Genomic DNA, 17,700 nt, shown 5'->3' with positions numbered 1-17,700 from the left:
TACGGTGTTACCTGCGCTGTCAGGATGGAGGTGATACAATGCATCAGCCAGTGAGTGGGGCTGCGCATGCGCCGTGCTGCAGGGCAGGGCAGGGCAGGAAGAGGCACGGTGCGGGGAGTCTGTATGCCGGGGGTGTGGGGCGCAGGCTGCTGGGTCGGAGGATCGCTCCTCGTTCTCCTAATAGCAATATCCCTGTACGAGGAGCATTCAGAGCCCGCGGAGCCGCCAAGGTATTAACCCTACCAGCACCAGACACATCCTACACATTAACCCTCTCCACACCACACATTGCTGCATACTCACCCAACTGGGTCTATAGGGTTATTGTTAATTCTGTACTGTCCTGGTTTCTATTAACCATTTCAGAGATTAACCCCTTATGCTTCAAACGTTTTTAGATTTTTTTTTTTTTTTACGACATAAAAAAAATTATACACGTATACATTTTTTTCCTAGAGCGGCGTAAGAAAAAAACCCCCAACCCACTGGTTCTTGCCAGTATATACGCTGCAGATACATTTTGCAGCATGTGAATGAGCTTTCTTACAAATGTGATGCGCTGTATCGCAGCAGAATCCTGTGTCTTCACGCTGTGGGAACTTAGAGAGGAGGTTACTGTGGAGAAAGTTAGTGAACCCTTCTTTATCACCATGTTAGTTTTATGGCCATTACCATGTGGCTTGGCAGGTCACAGATCCGGAGGAATGGCGTCATCGTCACTCGCGACATTTTACCATCACACGTTGTAAGTTTGATTTAATCATTTTTCACCATTAAATCCATTTTACATCCGGTTTGGTAATGGGAAGGTGATGCTTATTTTCCTTTTTGGGGCGGACTGGAGGATCGCCCTTGATACACACACCCGTCTCAGGAGTTTACACATTGCGGAGGGTGTTGCACCACCAGTAGGTTGTGTTCTTTACACACCCCGTCCCTCCGGCAAGACTGGATCTGCAGAGTCATGCTGGCGGCTGTCAGGAGCTCCCTGAGGTCAGTGCTTTCTGTCCTCCTGAGGCTTCTTCTGTCCCCTGACCAGATCATTAAACTAGTGCAAATCTAGGAATTCCTGCTCTATATATCGCTGGGACTCCGGCGCAATGTATGTAAGACTGTACATTCTCATATCCTGCCACTTACTGCAGAAAAGGCCATACTCCGGGTAGCGTCGTCACACACAGTTGTGTGTATAAAAAAAACAAACCTTTCCAGGACTTGACCACTGATCCATGGTACCTTACCTCTCCGCTACAAGGCCAGGTGCCAGCCGCATAAATCAGCCATAGTGCTACATGGGACAGGGTGCACAGGTGCAAAATACTGACTAACATCCACTCCCACACCTAGCATTAATGAGGAAGGTGGCGGCTAAGGCTGCGTCCACACAAAGTTTCTGGAGAGGATTCTCTCCAAAATATTTGTCTTTGACGGCTCCACAAAAGTTTGGAAAACTTTTCCTAACACTTTCTGTGGGAAATCTGCTTTCAGAAGGAGGTTTTTTTTTTTTTAATGTTTTTTGTTCCTTGAAGTTCTGGTGGAAAAAAAAAGAAAGTGCATGTCACTTCTTTGAAGCGGATCCTAACGGAAACCTTTCCAAGCTAGGCTGTGTCCAATCAAAGGGCTGGAAAAAAAACACTTCAGAAAAAGGGAGAAAAAAAATACCAAAAGTTCCCCAAAACTAAAACTGGTCCCGTGTGAAAAACTCATAATTTTTGAATTTCATACACCTCCATGTGAACATAGTCTCAGAGTCCGTTTCCCCAGTTGACCTCCAGAAGTGCTGCAGATATTGTAAAAAAAAAAAAAAGTCTCCCTATGGATGAAATCTATTGCGCAATCTGCAGCACAGACTCATATACAGACGTGCTGCAAATACCAGATCCTTAGTGCCTCTCATTTTACAGTGCAGAGATTTCTAAAAATTCTGCGCCCAACCTTGACGTAGTAAAAGTCTGCACCCGTGGGAACAAACCGCACGGCTCGGCCAGATGACTTGTCCTGCTGCAGTCTCTATTTGATAATCCCACGTGTGATTTTGCAGAACAGCGGCTGCACTGTGTAGTCGCTGCCGCTCAGATAACGTTCACTTCCATAGGAGCTGAGCACGTCCCACACACCGTATACAGAGCATCAGCAAACTGTTCGCATCCAGCCACAGATGATCAGCCGGGGCCCACCATTCTGATATTGATGACCTACTCCAAGCATAAGTCATCAATATATAAGTCCAAGACCTTCCCCACCCCTTTAAATCTGAGAGACCACTTGGCAACGTGCACCTCACCCCCACCCTGTTGGCTCCAACCTGCAAAAATAATTTAGCCAAAATGTGCGCTCTCACAACATGTGTCAAGGAATCTTATTGTCTTGTGCTAACATTGCAAATCACAGATAATGGAATTAAATCTTCCTAAAATGACAGAAAAGGCTGTAATTACTGGTACCAACCCTGTGGATTGCATTTTGCAGGATGTGGTCTGACATTGCAGGAGGAGCTTTGTGTAGTGCAATTACAGAAATGCTGGGCAGCCGGCCTGGTCTAATAGTATGGGCGTGACCAGTAAGTTGGCATGGTGCACTATGTGGCGGTATAACACTCAGCAGCCATTCCCCTCCTGCATGATAGGTGTGGTGCTGTTCATCAGGGTTTAGCACCTAGATGACCTCCCACGCATAACATTGTGGCTTGTTGGATGCTGCTGGTTTGGACCTGCACTTGTATCAGTAAGTATGGATTGCTGATTTTGGGTACATTTGTAATCCTAGAGATGCATAGGAGCTGTGTACAAAAAACGGGAAGCAATTTCTAATAAAGATTATTTGCAAAATTGCTTTTTTTTTTTAAATGTTATTTTAGATGCATTGGAGCCGTGACTGGCATAGCATTTTACCATGCACAAATTGGGCCCGATTCATTATTGCAATTGCACAGTTTTGTCTATTTTTTGTTTGTTTTTTTCGCCTGTTTTTCACTTTCACCTTTTTCTTTATAACTCACCTTTTCCTTTATAACTCACCTTTTCCATTATCATTACAAGGTTTGGGCTCTCCAGATGTTTTTCACCGATTCATCACTTGGGACTTTTTAAAAATGTTGCAAAATTGTTTGCCGTGCTAATATACTAGTCTTCTCCCCCCGAGGGATTTTATATATGCCTGGAAAAATTTGTGTAAATTATGCGCTAAAAAGTAAAAAAAAAAAAAATTAAAGGGACTTTTTTTTATTTCGCACAAAGTTCATGAACTGTGTGTGATATTTTTAAGAATTTGGTGCGGGGGGAAAAAAACAACTTATGAATATCACAAAAAATGAAAAGTGACATTAAACCCCGACCACACAAAGGATGAATCAGGCCAATTGTGATTGTAGAGAGGTACTGTACCTGCAGATCCTAAGGGGCGGTATATTGTAACGTGTTGGGTAAATGCCAGGGGTGTTACACCTAGTTTTGTTTTCTGAGGGATATTTCAAAGTGGCCAGATGTACCCGCCGCCCTGCATCGCTTTGTTTAGCATTTGCTCAGTATAAGCCCATGTACAGTGCTGACTGTGGATGCTGGGTGTGGTTGTACAAGTAGTTGTCTGGCATTGCTCAGCGAGTGCGTGCTCTGTGAATAAACACTGGATTAGTTTCCGTACAGCAGTGAACTTCTTGATTTGCTCCTCGGATGACTCCTCTTAGACCACGTTCACACTCGTATTTTACATCAGTATTTGTAAGCCAAAACCAGAAGTGGGTGATACAGAAGTGGTGCATATGTTTCTGTTATACTTTTCCTCTGATTATTCCACTCCTGGTTTTGGCTTCCAAATACCGATGTAAAATACTGAACGTGGCCTTAGGCTACTTTCACACTTCCGTTTTTTGTTTTCCGTCGACGTGAAGTGAAATGACGTATCGACGGACGTCATGAAAATAGTGAGCGACGGATCCTGTGAAATGATGGATGCGTCGTTTGGATTTGTCAATGGAAAAATTTAGAGAGAGAGAGACTGTTTCCCGGACTCGAAAATCCTTCCGGGCATGCTCAGAAGGGAAAAACTGGATCCGTCGCTGGATTCCTATGTGTGACGGTCAGCGACGGATCCTGCATCCATAGGCTTCCATTGTAGCCGACGACGGGCAACGCAGGATGCGTCGCTGACCGATTTTCCGACGTGCAGAAAAACGTTACAATGAACGTTTTCTCTGCACGGCGGACCGCTATTTTACGACGGATCCAGTGCACGACGGATGAAACGGATGGCCATCCGTCACAATCCGTCGCTAATACAAGTCTATGGGAAAATGCAGGATCCTGCAAATTTTTTTGCAGGATCCTGCATTCTCAAAAATCGACGGATTGGGACAGATCTGAAAAGACGGAAGTGTGATAGTAGCCTAAAGGGATGTTCAGCGAGGAATTGGAAATTGTCCATTAGCTCTGCCCGATCATTAGTGACTCCAGCTGGGCTGCATCGTATATGAAAATCTGAAACCCACCACATCCGAGGCTGCGGCTCTGTCGCTCCCTCATGCTTTACACTGCAGCTCGGCAGGTTAACATTTGCTGTTGTGCATGAGCACAACCTCAGCAGGAAGTTAGTTTTAATTTAAGGGGGGTTATTCATTACAGAAGAGACCCCACTGTATGACCCCATATTTAATAAATAATCCCGTACTTAAATATAAACGTGAAATAAACAGCCGTTTCCTCCATTGTAAACACATCAGGAAAATCTCAAAACGAGGCGTCCATAGAACTATCCATGTCCTGACAGCAACTTTGTAAATAGTTGTGACTAAAAATCTCCGATTGTTTTGTGTACACAGCTTCAATGCAGACCTATATGTCTCCATGGTAACAGACTATAAAGAAACCCTGTGTAGTCAGTTCCTGTAGTTACTCCTCTCATTCTGCAGTGCAGTTTACATTGTTGCATGGTCAGACTACACAGGGTTTTTGTAGTCTGTAACTAGTGAGACACAGTCTGCATAGGAGCTGCATACACTTAATAGATTTTTATTTTATTTTTTTTTACATTGACTGCTTTCAACCATTTTTATATATTTTTACATTATACAATTGAGCTATGATAACAGGAAATGTATAGTTGCAAAAGCATCCTGTACACTTTACGATCAATGTAAACTAGAGTATCACACAGTGGTGAAGCTTTTATAATATCTTCTATATAAAAGAGTGCAGCTAACTAGTGATGAGTGAGCGTGCTGGGTGCTAACAGAGTATCTCCGGCATGCTCGATTAACACATTCGAATCTCCGCGGCTGCATGTCTTGCAAACTTTTATCCCCGTCAGAATGGAGCACACGTGAACGCCGCTTCATTCATTCCATATGTGACCTGCCAGAAAAAGCCGAGCACAGCCCCCTAGAGAATGAATGAATGGAGCCAGGTCCAGTATTCGCACTGTTGCTCTATTGTTACGGGGATACAAATGCCCCGTTCTGCCGATTGGTGCTGGTCCCAGTGATCGGACCCCCACTGATCTACAAGTTACCGCACAGTAACTCCCATCAAACATGAAGCATCGACCCTTAGATGGATAACCGATGGATCGCACCCTGGTCATGGAGCGTAGGACGTCCCGACAGGTCCCTTTGGCCCATACAAGAAGACCAATACTATTAAAGTCCCCTGATAGTTGGCGCCCTGTTGGGATTTTTGCATTGGGACCCACAACACTGATGGCATGATCTTGCAATAGTTAGGTACCCAGTTCAGTTTTTGCTCTGGGGGCTTTTCCTGCTTCATGTGCTCCTTGGCTACACATGACAGGAAGGGGACCCCCTTTAATTAGCTGAATAGGGTTTTTAAATTAGTTTTTTGCAGAAAGCAATCTTGCTATTCGAGACCTTCCCCCTGTGCATCTCTTATTTGGGTAGACCACGATCATATTAGCACAAAGCCCCCCGCAACGTTCTCCGGCAGCCGCAGAGTCTGTTGTTCATCCATTAGTCTGTAATTTGTTACTATAGCAGCAGAAGGTTCTGAGCCCGATATTCCCCGCGGGCCACGGTTTATTTAGAAGCCTGATGGTTCATCATTTCCTTTCTGAGCACAGGATGGCGAAAGACCTGAAGATGCTGCAAGAAGATTACAGGCAGCTGAACAAGTCCTGCTTCATCCTCGGGGCGTCCGGAGAAACGGGGAAAGAACTTCTCAAGCAGATAGTCCAGAGCCGGCTCTTCAGTAAAGTCACCATCATCGGGCGGCGGAAGCTAAACTTCGAAGACGAGTCTTATAAAGATGTGGTGGGTAATAAAACATAATGTCTTCTAATAATTCATAGGAAACACTGCAGCCAATCGGATCGCAGGAACCATGAAAGCAGCGGCGGAAGAGTGAGCTGCTCTTGTGGGTGGCAGTGACTGATCCACTGAGGTGTCATTATAGAAGAGAAGGACAAGTAGGAGAGCAGCACAGAGTATTTCAGAAGAGGAGAGAATTGATCTTGTGGCAGGTGACAGAATTTCCACAGTGGGAGGAACGGTCCCTAGCATCAGAGGATAAGGAGATCAGTATACTCAGCAGTACAGAGTGCTTCAGGAGAAGACTGTGCTGATTTTGTGACGCTCACAGACTGAGAGTTATAGAGTAGTTACATAGTGGAAGGAGCAGGGATTCGCACAGCAGCACAGAGTATTTCAGGAGAGGTTAGTACTGATCTTGCAGTATCAGACCGAGAGTAATAAAGGAAAAGCATCAGAGTCCCAGCAGCACAGAGGTTTTCAGGAGATGCTTGCACTGATCTTGTGGGGGGCAGGGAGTGCACCGCTTATTGTCGTGCATTTCATGCTGCTTAGTTTAGTGACCATAAACAGGGAGCTTTGCCCCAATGTTACCTGTGTGTGTAATATGTATATTATACCCCCCGTATGGCTTTCTGTGGACCCTCGGACTCTTGTTGACCCTCTTTATCTCTTGGATTTCTCAGAAGCAGGAGGTGGTTGACTTTGAGAAGTTAGATGAGCATTCGTCTGCCTTTCAAGAACATGATGTGGGATTCTGCTGCCTTGGAACCACGAAAGCCAAATCTGGGGAGGTGAGTACTGCACCGAAATCCAGCCTGTAGTGTCCATGCAGTCTACAGCTGAACATAGACATTATTTGGTAGAGAGCATGGGCTAATGGGCCTGGTGCAGAATTCCAGCTTGTGCCCCTCCAGAAAAACGTCTCTGCCACAGGCTGCAGCCCAGTCAGCGTTAGTGTGGTGGGCAATGTTCTCTCTATGTGGATAATTAGCAGTGAAATTAGGTACCCAGTCATTCCTTCTAAATGTGGTCCCCCCCCCTCTGCCGCAGACTACTGCCCCTGCGATCTTCGCCCTTCTCTTTGTCGCAGACTGCTTCCCCCACGGTCCTCTCCTCGCTCTCTGCTCCCCCCCCACGCGGTCCTCTCCTCGCAATCTGCCACAGACTGCTCCCCCACGCGGTCCTCCTCTCTTTCTGCTGCACAGTGCTCCCCCACACTGTCCTCTCTCTTTCTGCCGCAGACTGCTCCCCCACGCGGTCCTCTCCTCTCTCTCTGCTGCAGACTGCTTGCCCACACTGTCCTCTCCTCACTCTCTGCTACAGACTCCTCCCCCACGCGGTCCTCTCCTCCCTTTCTGCTGCAGAGTGCTCCCCCACACTGTCCTCTCCTCTCTCTCTCTGCTGCAAACTGCTCCCCCACGCGGTCCTCTCCTCTCTCTCTGCTGCAGACTGCTCCCCCACACGGTCCTCTCCTCGCTCTCTGTTGCAGACTGATCCTCCCCCCCCCCCCCCCCACGCGGTCCTCTCCTCGCTCTCTGCTGCACACTGCTCCCCCCCATGCTTTCCTCTCCTCGCAATTTGCTGCAGACTGCTCCCCCCCACACGGTCCTCTCCTCGCTCTCTGCTGCAGACTGCTCCCCCCCCCCACGCGGTCCTCTCCTCGCTCTCTGCTGCAGACTGCTCCCCCCCCACGCGGTCCTCTCCTCGCTCTCTGCTGCAGACTGCCTTCCCCACGTGGTCCTCTCCTCGCTCTCTGCTGCAGACTGCTCCCCCCCATGCGGTTCTCTCCTCGCAATCTGCTGCAGACTGTTCCCCCACACGGTCCTCTCCTCTCTCTATGCCACAGACTGCAAACCCCCCCGGCGATCCTCTCCTCCCTTGAACGCAAACTGAATTGAAAATAGAGCACTGCCCATGAGTGCAAAATGGGGCTTGTTCTCAAAATAGATGCCACACATCTAGGATTAGGACCTATCAGACATTTGTTATCAGGTATTTATGCCCGAAATGTACCGAGATGGCAATAATCTTTTAAAGCGGTCAGTAGTCTTGAGGGCTGTGATCCTTGTCGGGCTATGTGCACACGTAGCAGAATTGCCGCGGAAATTTCCGCGGCAATTCTGCGCCTCCTGCCGCGGGTATATCGCATGCAGAATTTGCATGCATATACCCGCAGAAAACTAGCGTTTTGCAAGCATAATTGGCTTGCAGAATGCTAGCGTTTCCCAAGCGATCTGTAGCATCGCTTGGAAAACTGTTTGACAGGTTGGTCACACTTGTCAAACATAGTGTTTGACAAGTGTGACCAACTTTTTACTATAGATGCAGCCTATGCAGCATCTATAGTAAAAGGTAGAATGTTAAAAATAATAAAAAAAATAAAAAAAAAGGTTATACTCACCTCAGCGGCTTCCGTTCCTAATGCTGTGTGTTCAGGACCTTCCATTGACGTAGCGGTCACGTGACCCGCGGTCACGTGACAGTGACGTCATCGCAGGTCCTTCACACACACCACAGAAGCCGTTGAGGAGGTCGGGCCGCCCGAAGGTGAGTATATCGCTATTTTTTATTTTAATTCTTTTTTTTTTTTTACCACTTATATGGTGCCCAGTCCGTGGAGGAGAGTCTCCTCTCCTCCACAGTGGGTACCAACCGCACTTGATCTGCTTACTTCCCGCATGGTGGGCATAGCCCCGTGCGGGAAGTAAGCAGATCAATGCACTCCTATGTGTGCAGAATCGCCGCGATTCCGCAATTTTAATGAACATGCTGCGTTTTTTTCTGGATTGCGATTCCGCTTAGGAAAAAAATGCAGCATGTGCACAAAAAATGCGGATTGCATTCTGTTACATAGGATGCTTAATGTTAGCGTTTTTTTCGCGGTTTTATAGCGTTTTTATAGCGAAAAACCGCGAAAAAAAACGCAAAAAATCTGCTACGTGTGCACACAGCCTCATGCAGTATTATGCAGGCACTGTGCAGACACTGCTGTGTGGTAACTGTATTGCAGAATTGTGTGTCCATGTATTAGGCTAAGTTCACACTAGGCTTTTTTGCAGCATTTTTTTTATGTTTTTTTTAATGCAAATTTTCAGCTGCGTTTCACAATACCAGCAAAGTCTATGAGATTTCAGAAATCTCATGCACACAGCTTGGTTTTTTTGTCATAACTATTTTCTGCTTTGCATGGTTTTTTGCACATTGGAGCATGTCACTTCTTTCAGCGTTTTTCACCCATTGAAATGAATGAGTGGTGAAAAAACCCAGGTATCAGGTTTTGCAGCGTTTTTGTGCCAAAACCTGATTGTATAGAATAGGATTTTTTTTTTCCAGCACTATACTTTATCAGCATGCACAAGAGACAAATCTAGCATGCCAAAAAAACGCAAGAAAGACATGCTTTTTTTTTTGGCAGCTTCTTTCCTACCAAGAGATCAGGTTTTGCTGAAAAAACGCCTAGTGTGAACTTACCCTTATGCATGCACTGCTGTGTGCGCACTGTATTGCTGTATTGTGTGTCCATGTATTATGCAGGCACTCTATGATGGCAAGTTATTGGGCATATTGTGCCTTCACATCCTTTGCTAACTGATATTTGTTCAGCTCTGGTAAATGTTATTTGTAACCAGGACACGTAATAAGTATCACAAGTCCATACACTTATTATAGGACGCCTCCGCTCACCATTGCCGATATATCTGGATGTGACATTTGTACTCCCAGATAAAAAGTAACCTTTGATTTGCGCTATTCTCACGTCTTCCTATGTGTCACATGCAAAGTCCGCTCACATGAAACCATGCATCAGCGAGCACCAAGTTATATGTAGTCACTGAGTATATGGAGGATAGTAAATTACATTATATAGAATATACTTATAGTTTTAAGAAACTTTGTCCATTTTAATCAAATTTTGTGAGCCCATCTGCACTGACTAGCCGTCCTCATCCAGAGAGAGAGATCACCATGATCACAACCGGTCCATAAGGAGATTGTGACCACAGAAGTAGCATCGATATCTGATCCTATAAAAATATATTGCAAATCTTATAATAAAGAACAAAATCGTAAAACCCTGTGATGGATCATCCTCCATCTTGTCGTGACCTATAGCTCTGCTCATCCAGTTCCACCTGGTTCATGACTAGAAAACTAGATCTAAAGTGATCACTGGAATCTTACTGGGCCCTTGCTCATCCAGTTTCTCCTGGTTCATGAATAGAAAACTAGATCTAAAGTGATCACTGACACCTTGGAGGGCCTCTGTTCATCCATTCTTCTACATCTAAAGTGATCAAAGGAATCTTGCAGGGCCCCTGTTCATCCAGTTCTACCTGGCTCATGAATAGAAAGCTAGATGTAAAGTGATCACTGACCATTTTGCAGGGCCCTTATTCATCCATTCTTCTTCTAGATCTAAAGTGATCAAAGGAATCTTGCAGAGCCCTTGTTCATCCATTCGTCATCTAGATCTAAATTGATCACTGGAATCTGGCATACATCTAGCTTTGTATCAATGAACCAGGAGGAACTGGATGCACAGATTGAAAACAATCACTGCCATCTTGCAGTGCCCTTCTTCCTGGTTCATGAATAGAAGGCTAGATCCACTGTAGACATTGACATGTAGCAAGGGAGTAAATCCAGGAAAGCTGGGTTATGGCCCCTTCGGGCACCGTCATCCTTATCGTTTGCTATGTTTTTACTATTACGGGCTCCAGATATCACACAAGCGGACTTAAAGGGACACTCTCAGTGATTTAGGGGAAACTATGTATCGCTGGCCCTATGTGCTGAATGCAGATGTCACGGATCTGTATGGCCTCGTTCTGTTTTGCATTCTCTACCATGGAAATGCTGCATGGTGTAATTATAGGTTAAATACAGGATAATAGGGGGCTTACTCACCGTCCGCTTGGGGTCTCAGAGGATTTGGGAAAGTGTATCGGATTAAGGGGACGCGATGGCTCAGGCGTCAATATATCAACTTTTGCAAGGCAACAAGAGAAACAAAGGTGTGGGCATTTTGTCAGGCGGTGTTCATTGAGGTGGAATGATGGGTTAAGGCCGAGGGGCTCCCAAGCACTCACTGGGATGATCTTCAAGGAGAATGTGTCACTTGTAAGTCGGGGACAATGAGTGTGGGTGGGGGGACGCTAGCCTGGGATAGCTGGGGTAGGATTGAAATGACTGACTAATCAGATTGAAGGGGGCAATGAAAGCTGCCGGTATTTGTGTCAGTCTAATTTCCTGTGGACAATTGAAGATGGCAGGACTCTATTAAGTGGCGTTTAGCGCAGAACGAAAGGCAGGGAAATTAGAGGCTCGCTTTAATCAAGGCCAAGGATTTGTCAGCGTGGGTAGCAGCGCCGGCGATTGGGCGACGCTAGAAAGCTGCATAGGAATGTGAGACCCGGACGCTACCGCTCGTCTCCACGCTTCGGAGGTAATAAAATAATCATCGGGCATTATAATGGCACAATGCGCCTCGCACGGGTGTTACTGGAGACAAAGTGGGCACTGTTCTGCTGTAATATACCGCAATATCGACAGCCACAATAAATGCCATTAAATATTTTAAAGAAAAACCTTATAAAACACATCGGTATTGTATCTTTAATTCCGTGCTATAATACAGTCAAATAATTGTCAAAGGGCTTGACTCCTTTAGGACATGAGCTGACAAAACGCCATGCCATATATTACCTGATGGTGAATTTAAAGTGCTTTCACAATAAAATAATAAAATAAAACTTTATATCAGCCATGGCTCTATATGGTGGCACACAGAGGCCCTCCATGTCTTTATGGCATCGTATTCTCCCTGTGAGATGAGATGGACCGACTCCACATCAGCGCTGTGCTCCGCTATCCCATAGGCAAGAAATGGGTCAGTGGTGCACGTGCTCGACCCAATGTAAAACCCCAACCATTACAGGTCTTTAAGGCTATGTGCACACGTAAGAAAAGAGGTGCAGAATTTTCTGCACAAAATTTGCATCTCCTGGCAGAATCCGCAGCTGTGTTTTTTGTGCGTTTTTTGTGCACTTCTTTGAAATCTGCAGCGTTTCTGCGCATATTTTTCTGCATCATGTGCACAGCTTTTTTTTTTTTTCACATTGATTTACATTGTACTGTAAATCACAGTGCAGTTCTGCAGCGTTTCTGCTGCAGAAAAATCTGCTGCAGATCTGCACTAAATCTGCATCGTGTGCACATACCCTAATGGGTTATTCCCATTCTCATGAATTAGCACTTTATCCATTTACTGCTTACTAAAATCTGCCGCCCTTCTTGAGATATCAATATTTTTTTTGTTTACAGCTCGTTGCCTAGGAGACCGACCACCGACGCTGTCTAGCTAGTAAGCACCACTCAGGAGCTGGCCGGGAACTCCGGCAATCCTGGCCAGCTGCAGAACAGTAATGATGGGTTGAATAGAAGAGAGCTTGTAAGCACTGCACATTTTCTGCTGTCTAACAGCGGTGGTTGGTCTCCAAAGCAATGAGCTGCAACCCTAAAAAAAAAAAACAACAAAAAAAACCTGTTATATCTGCTGAAAATTTTAATTGCAATTGCAAACACTTTGTGATGATATCCATATATGCAAACGGGGATAAACCTTTAGTATTAATCATTGTTAATGGGTCAAAGTGACCTTTTTTTTGGCCACCACGAGCATCCTCTCTACACCAGTACTGTATAATCTCTCTGAGATGGAACCCCAGTGATCAATAAATTATTCTATCTCCTACTAGCTGAAGAGCCCCACGTTGCCCGGGCATAGTAACTAACTGTTGTTAGTTATAACAAAATTATAATGATTATATTGCACATAAAAACATTGAACAGCATATATTCTACACTACAGATTTGCAACACAAATTAACTAAACGATTACCCAAGTATTGACAGTATACTCATTCAAGAGCCTTTTGGATAAACAACATTTTTGGTTTTTGATTCTGGAGCAAAGATGAACATTGCATATTAAGCAGTTGTATGTGGTGTATAATATTGCTTGTAAAACTCCTGCACCTCACGCTCCTCCTTTATACACAACCCTCTCGTTTTTCCCCCTCGCGCCTCCACAGCAACTTCCTGTTATGAGCACAGCAGTGTAATCCATGAGGCTCCTCACTTTCCCTTGACATCTTGCCTCACAAGAGCAACTCCATACTAGACATGATGGAGCTAGATGCGTCCTGTGCCTGCCGCGCACTGATACTCTGAAGGCGGCAGCCCTGATTATAGCTCACAGCGGCTGGGATGTCGCAGCCAGTGAGTTTGGCAGGGTGGCTTTCATGGTGAATGTGTCTCCGCCCGTGTGCGCTAACAACGTGGGCCGCGTGGACGGGGCTTTGCTTGTGGAGTGAGTGTGGCTATGTGGAGTGGGCATGGCTTGATACGCACACGCATAGATAGATAATGATTCAGGTCTCAGAAAATGGCAACTTTTTTTTACCACAAAAAAAAAAAAATTGGTATGGCCATAAATTTTGATTTCCATTCACAGAAGGGGAAGCACAGATGAGTCCAAACTATTTGCAGTAATTTCAGGGTGTTGGATGTAATGTAATGGCATGCATTGTGTGCTGCAGGCTGGATTTATCAGAGTGGATCACGACTACGTTCTCAAGTCAGCGCAGCTGGCGAAAGCAGGTGGCTGCCAACACTTTAATCTGGAAACTTCGAAAGGTGCCAACAAGGGGAGCAGCTTGCTCTATCTCAGGGTGAAGGTCAGTCCGGAGAACTGCTTTATGGGGTTTATCAAATTCATCACCTGACAAATCTATTTATTTATTGTCGGGGGATAATTTACTGACCGCAGGGACACCCACTAATTTTGAGACTGAGGCTCTGAATTAAATGTCTCGGCTTTCTCCAGCAGTCTCTCGGAAATGAATGGAGCAGAGTTGGAACATGCAGACCTCCTCTGCTTTCAACATGGGGGGGGGGGGACGGGACTCTGAAGAGCCTCGCTCCAGAGACTCTAGGGGTCCCAGCTGTTGGACCCCCAGCGATCAGTAAGTCGTCCCCAATTCGTAGGGAATAAGGAATGGGAACCTCCTTGATTACCTTCAGAATTTTTCACTGTACGGCTGCTGCAAAACTACAACTCCCAGCATGTTTTCCAATAGCTGGGCAGCCATATGTTGAGGAATTCTGAAGATGATCAAATTGTTTCCATTCATTGTCATCCAGCACCTTATGGGCTGTGTAAAAGCCGATGCAGAGAGACCCCTATAGTCTGCAACCTCCACAATGGCGGCAGATCCCGGAAACTCTTAATATGAAATATTCTGTATATTTAGGGTGAAGTGGAAGCTGAAGTAGAAGAACTTGGATTTGACCGGTTTTCCATCTTCAGACCCGGGTAAGTAGCAATTATTTGATTTCTCTACTATATTATTCTGGTAATTGCAGCATTTACCTACTGCAATACCCAATGTCACCATTCATACCGGATCATAAATGATGGAAAGCGCCGGGGTCGACAATCAATAAAACTGATGGAAAATCCCATCCCCCGCCCATCATTGCATTATATTAGGCAAATAATTGACTATTGGATTCGCCGGTCCATAGTGCTGATCACATCCCCCCCATTGTGTTACAGAGTTCTCTTGGGTGATCGCCAGGAATCCCGTCCTGCAGAATGGATCACAAAGAAGGCGATGGCCCCGATTTCTTACTTCTTCCCCACCGCCTATTCCGTGCCCATTACTACACTGGTGAAGGCAATGCTGAATAACGCTGTGCTGCAGAGTGACAAGAAGGTGGAGCTGCTGGAAAATAAAGCCATCCACGCACTGGGAAAAATGGAGAAGAAGAGCTAGTGGGGCGAGGGCAGAGGCGCTGCGGCTGGTGCAGAATGTCAGACATTTTAATATATTTTAAAGTTGCTCTCCGGCGCCGTCCAGAGCTGCGCACTTCCGCGGGTGTCTAAGGTCGTAACATCATCGGCACACGTGCAGAAGCGAGCGGCTCTGAATGGCGCCGGATAACTCCATGAATGCAAAAAAAGGGAAAGAATATGCAAAAAGGGAGGTTTAGCTTTATATTTAAAGAATAAGAAAATCATGGCTGCTTTCTTCAGGCAACGGTGTCGCATTTGTCCATGGATTGTGTTTGATATTGACACGGAGCTGTGCAGAAGTGAATGGGGTTGAACAGCAATACCACACACAACTTGAAGGCTGCGGTGGTGCTATTTTCAGAAGAAATACTCCATGAGTTACTATTCCTGGAAACACGGGCTCCACAGCTGCGTTTGGTGTCATTTGTGGTTAAAATCATATTTAAAATGAGTGCAAACTGCGATGGCCGGACTGATCGAGGTCGCACAGCAAACCCTTCACAGGCTATTTGAGTTCAGGTCAGGGGACTTGTGTGGTCCATACTTTGCAGTTCGTGTCTGAGACCCTGCGGTCCGTGTGTTGCGGTGTGTGTGCTCTCTACACGTGACGCTGTGGTCTGTGTTTTGCGGTCTGTACTCTCTACACATGACACTGCGGTCCGTGTGTTGTGGTCTGTACTCTCTACACGTGACGCTGCGGTCCGTGGGTTGCGGTCTGTACTCTCTACACATGACACTGCGGTCCGTGTGTTGTGGTCTGTACTCTCTACACGTGACGCTGCGGTCCGTGGGTTGCGGTCTGTACTCTACACGTGACGCTGCAGTCCGTGTGTTGTGGTCTGTACTCTCTACATGTGACGCTTCGGTCCGTGTGTTGTGGTCTGTACTCTACACGTGACGCTGCGGTCCGTGTGTTGTGGTCTGTACTCTCTACATGTGACACTGCGGTCCGTGTGTTGCGGTGTGTGTGTGTGTGTGTGTGCTCTCTACATATGATGCTGTGGTCCGTGTTTTGCGGTCTGTACTCTCTACATATGACGCTGTGTTGCGGTGTGTGAGCTCTCTACCCGTGACCCTGCGGTCCGTGTGTTGCGGTGTGTGTGCTCTCTACAAGTGACCCTGCGGTCCGTGTGTTGCGGTGTGTGTGCTCTCTACCCGTGACACTGCGGTCCGTGTATTGTGGTCTGTACTCTCTACACATGACGCTGTGGTCTGTGTTTTGCGGTCTGTACTCTCTACACGTGACGCTGCGGTCCATGTTTTGCGGTGTGTGTGTGTGCTCTCTACACATGATGTTGCGGTCCGTGTGTTGCGGTTCGTACTCTACACATGACACTGCGGTCCGTGTGTGTTGCAGGATTACGGTCTCACTGTGGTTCTGGTGTAATTAATGCAACTTTATACACTGTATACAGATCATTGCTCAGATGATGGACGCATATGTAGTGGCATGTACTGCTTTTTTTGTGAACATGCCCCCGGCAAATGGAGGGATCTTCAACTGAAATACAACACCTACTAAAATAAATTTGTTTTTTTCGGGCATTTGGAAATTGATTACCCAAAGATGGGCCAGGTCCTAGTTCCTTCTCATGGCTAACATTATGATCCATGTGCCATATGTCTCCGTATCGGTGTATTGGAGTGAGCTGCATTACCAGACACGATCCATGGACAAGAGTGGTGCTATTTCTGGAAGAATGCAGCCATGTTTTTTTAATTATTTTACAATTGAATGATGTGTTTGTGTCAAGATGCAAATACTTGTGATGTGATATGATATATACATATATATTCTATAGAAATCTACAGTAAGATCTGAACCACAGATTTATTTTAATTTGCTTGCTATAAAAAATATACATAAATGATTATTATGACTATTGATTTCTGCTATTTTATACTGCTTCTCATGTGCTAATGAAAGACTTGGTTGTCAAGGGAGTTGTCAGACACTGGAGATTCCTGGGATGCTGACAGAGGTAGATTACGGAAAAAATTAAAGGGGTAACATGGGTCTTGAGGCCAACATTCGATCTATGCCTCTGCTACATCAATGCTGAACAAGGATCGCATTGTGATCTGCAAGATTCCGCGACAAGCAGCAAAAAGTCTGAATCAGGTTGATTATTTTTTTTTTCACTGCTTTTTTTAATTGCAGGCCACTTGGTCTGCAAAAAAACCCAAAACGGGGATATGTAAACAGTGCTATAGTTTATAAAGGGTACGCATTCTATACTTGAGCGCACAGATAGAGCTAAAAAATGAACAGTGGATAAGGCACCAAGAAAAGGAGTTGGAGTAGGTGCCCCCATTTACACGTAATTGCAAGACCACTGGAAATTAATGATCTATATCAATATTACCCAAACATTTTTGCAACAGAAGGAGATCAATATAAGTAGTAACTACTATTGACAGAATGTGCTCTGTTAAGGTGTTATCTGAGCATGCTCGAGTGCTACCAGTGTCTTCGGTGTGCTCGAATAACATGTTCGAGTCCCCGCGGCTGCATATCTTGCGGCTGTTTGACAGCTGTGACACATGCAGAGATTCCCTAACAAACAGGTAATCCTTGCATGTG

At 45.7% G+C, this 17,700-nt stretch overlaps 2 protein-coding genes across 3 annotated transcripts in view; one reads left to right on the top strand and one right to left on the bottom strand.

The window, feature by feature from the left end:
* LOC143806542 (uncharacterized) overlaps positions 1-771 on the bottom strand; it is a 264,847-nt gene extending 264,076 nt beyond the window's left edge. The window contains exon 1 of the transcript XR_013221500.1: positions 673-771. The gene's annotated coding sequence lies outside the window, so the exon portion shown is untranslated. The remainder of the gene's footprint in view (positions 1-672) is intronic.
* Positions 74-16,745, top strand: HTATIP2 (HIV-1 Tat interactive protein 2). Of its 2 annotated transcripts, none has more exons than XM_077287200.1 (6): positions 74-230; positions 6,067-6,256; positions 6,940-7,047; positions 13,858-13,995; positions 14,572-14,633; positions 14,877-16,745. In XM_077287200.1, exons 1-6 carry the CDS (start codon positions 124-126, stop codon positions 15,094-15,096), a joined length of 825 nt encoding a protein of 274 aa, XP_077143315.1. In that variant the 5' UTR covers positions 74-123; the 3' UTR covers positions 15,097-16,745. The 2 variants fall into 2 exon arrangements, with proteins under 2 accessions (XP_077143315.1, XP_077143316.1); XM_077287201.1 differs by lacking the exon at positions 74-230 and adding an exon at positions 865-993.
* The last annotated feature ends 955 nt before the right edge of the window (positions 16,746-17,700 follow it).

The sequence above is a fragment of the Ranitomeya variabilis genome, chromosome 2 (assembly GCF_051348905.1).
Source record: "Ranitomeya variabilis isolate aRanVar5 chromosome 2, aRanVar5.hap1, whole genome shotgun sequence".
Taxonomy (NCBI): domain Eukaryota; kingdom Metazoa; phylum Chordata; class Amphibia; order Anura; family Dendrobatidae; genus Ranitomeya; species Ranitomeya variabilis.
The sequence above is the reverse complement of the archived record's forward strand: the minus strand, read 5'-3'. Positions and strand labels throughout refer to the sequence as shown.

What these genes read in the sequence shown, in the direction of transcription:
- HTATIP2 (XM_077287200.1), top strand. Translation starts at nt 124, where the DNA reads ATGCCGGGGGTGTGGGGCGCAGGCTGCTGGGTCGGAGGATCGCTCCTC. An exon ending in GAGCCCGCGGAGCCGCCAAG is followed by an intron (nt 231 to 6,066) that starts GTATTAACCCTA and finishes TTCTGAGCACAG; the next exon opens with GATGGCGAAAGACCTGAAGA. An exon ending in ACGAGTCTTATAAAGATGTG is followed by an intron (nt 6,257 to 6,939) that starts GTGGGTAATAAA and finishes TGGATTTCTCAG; the next exon opens with AAGCAGGAGGTGGTTGACTT.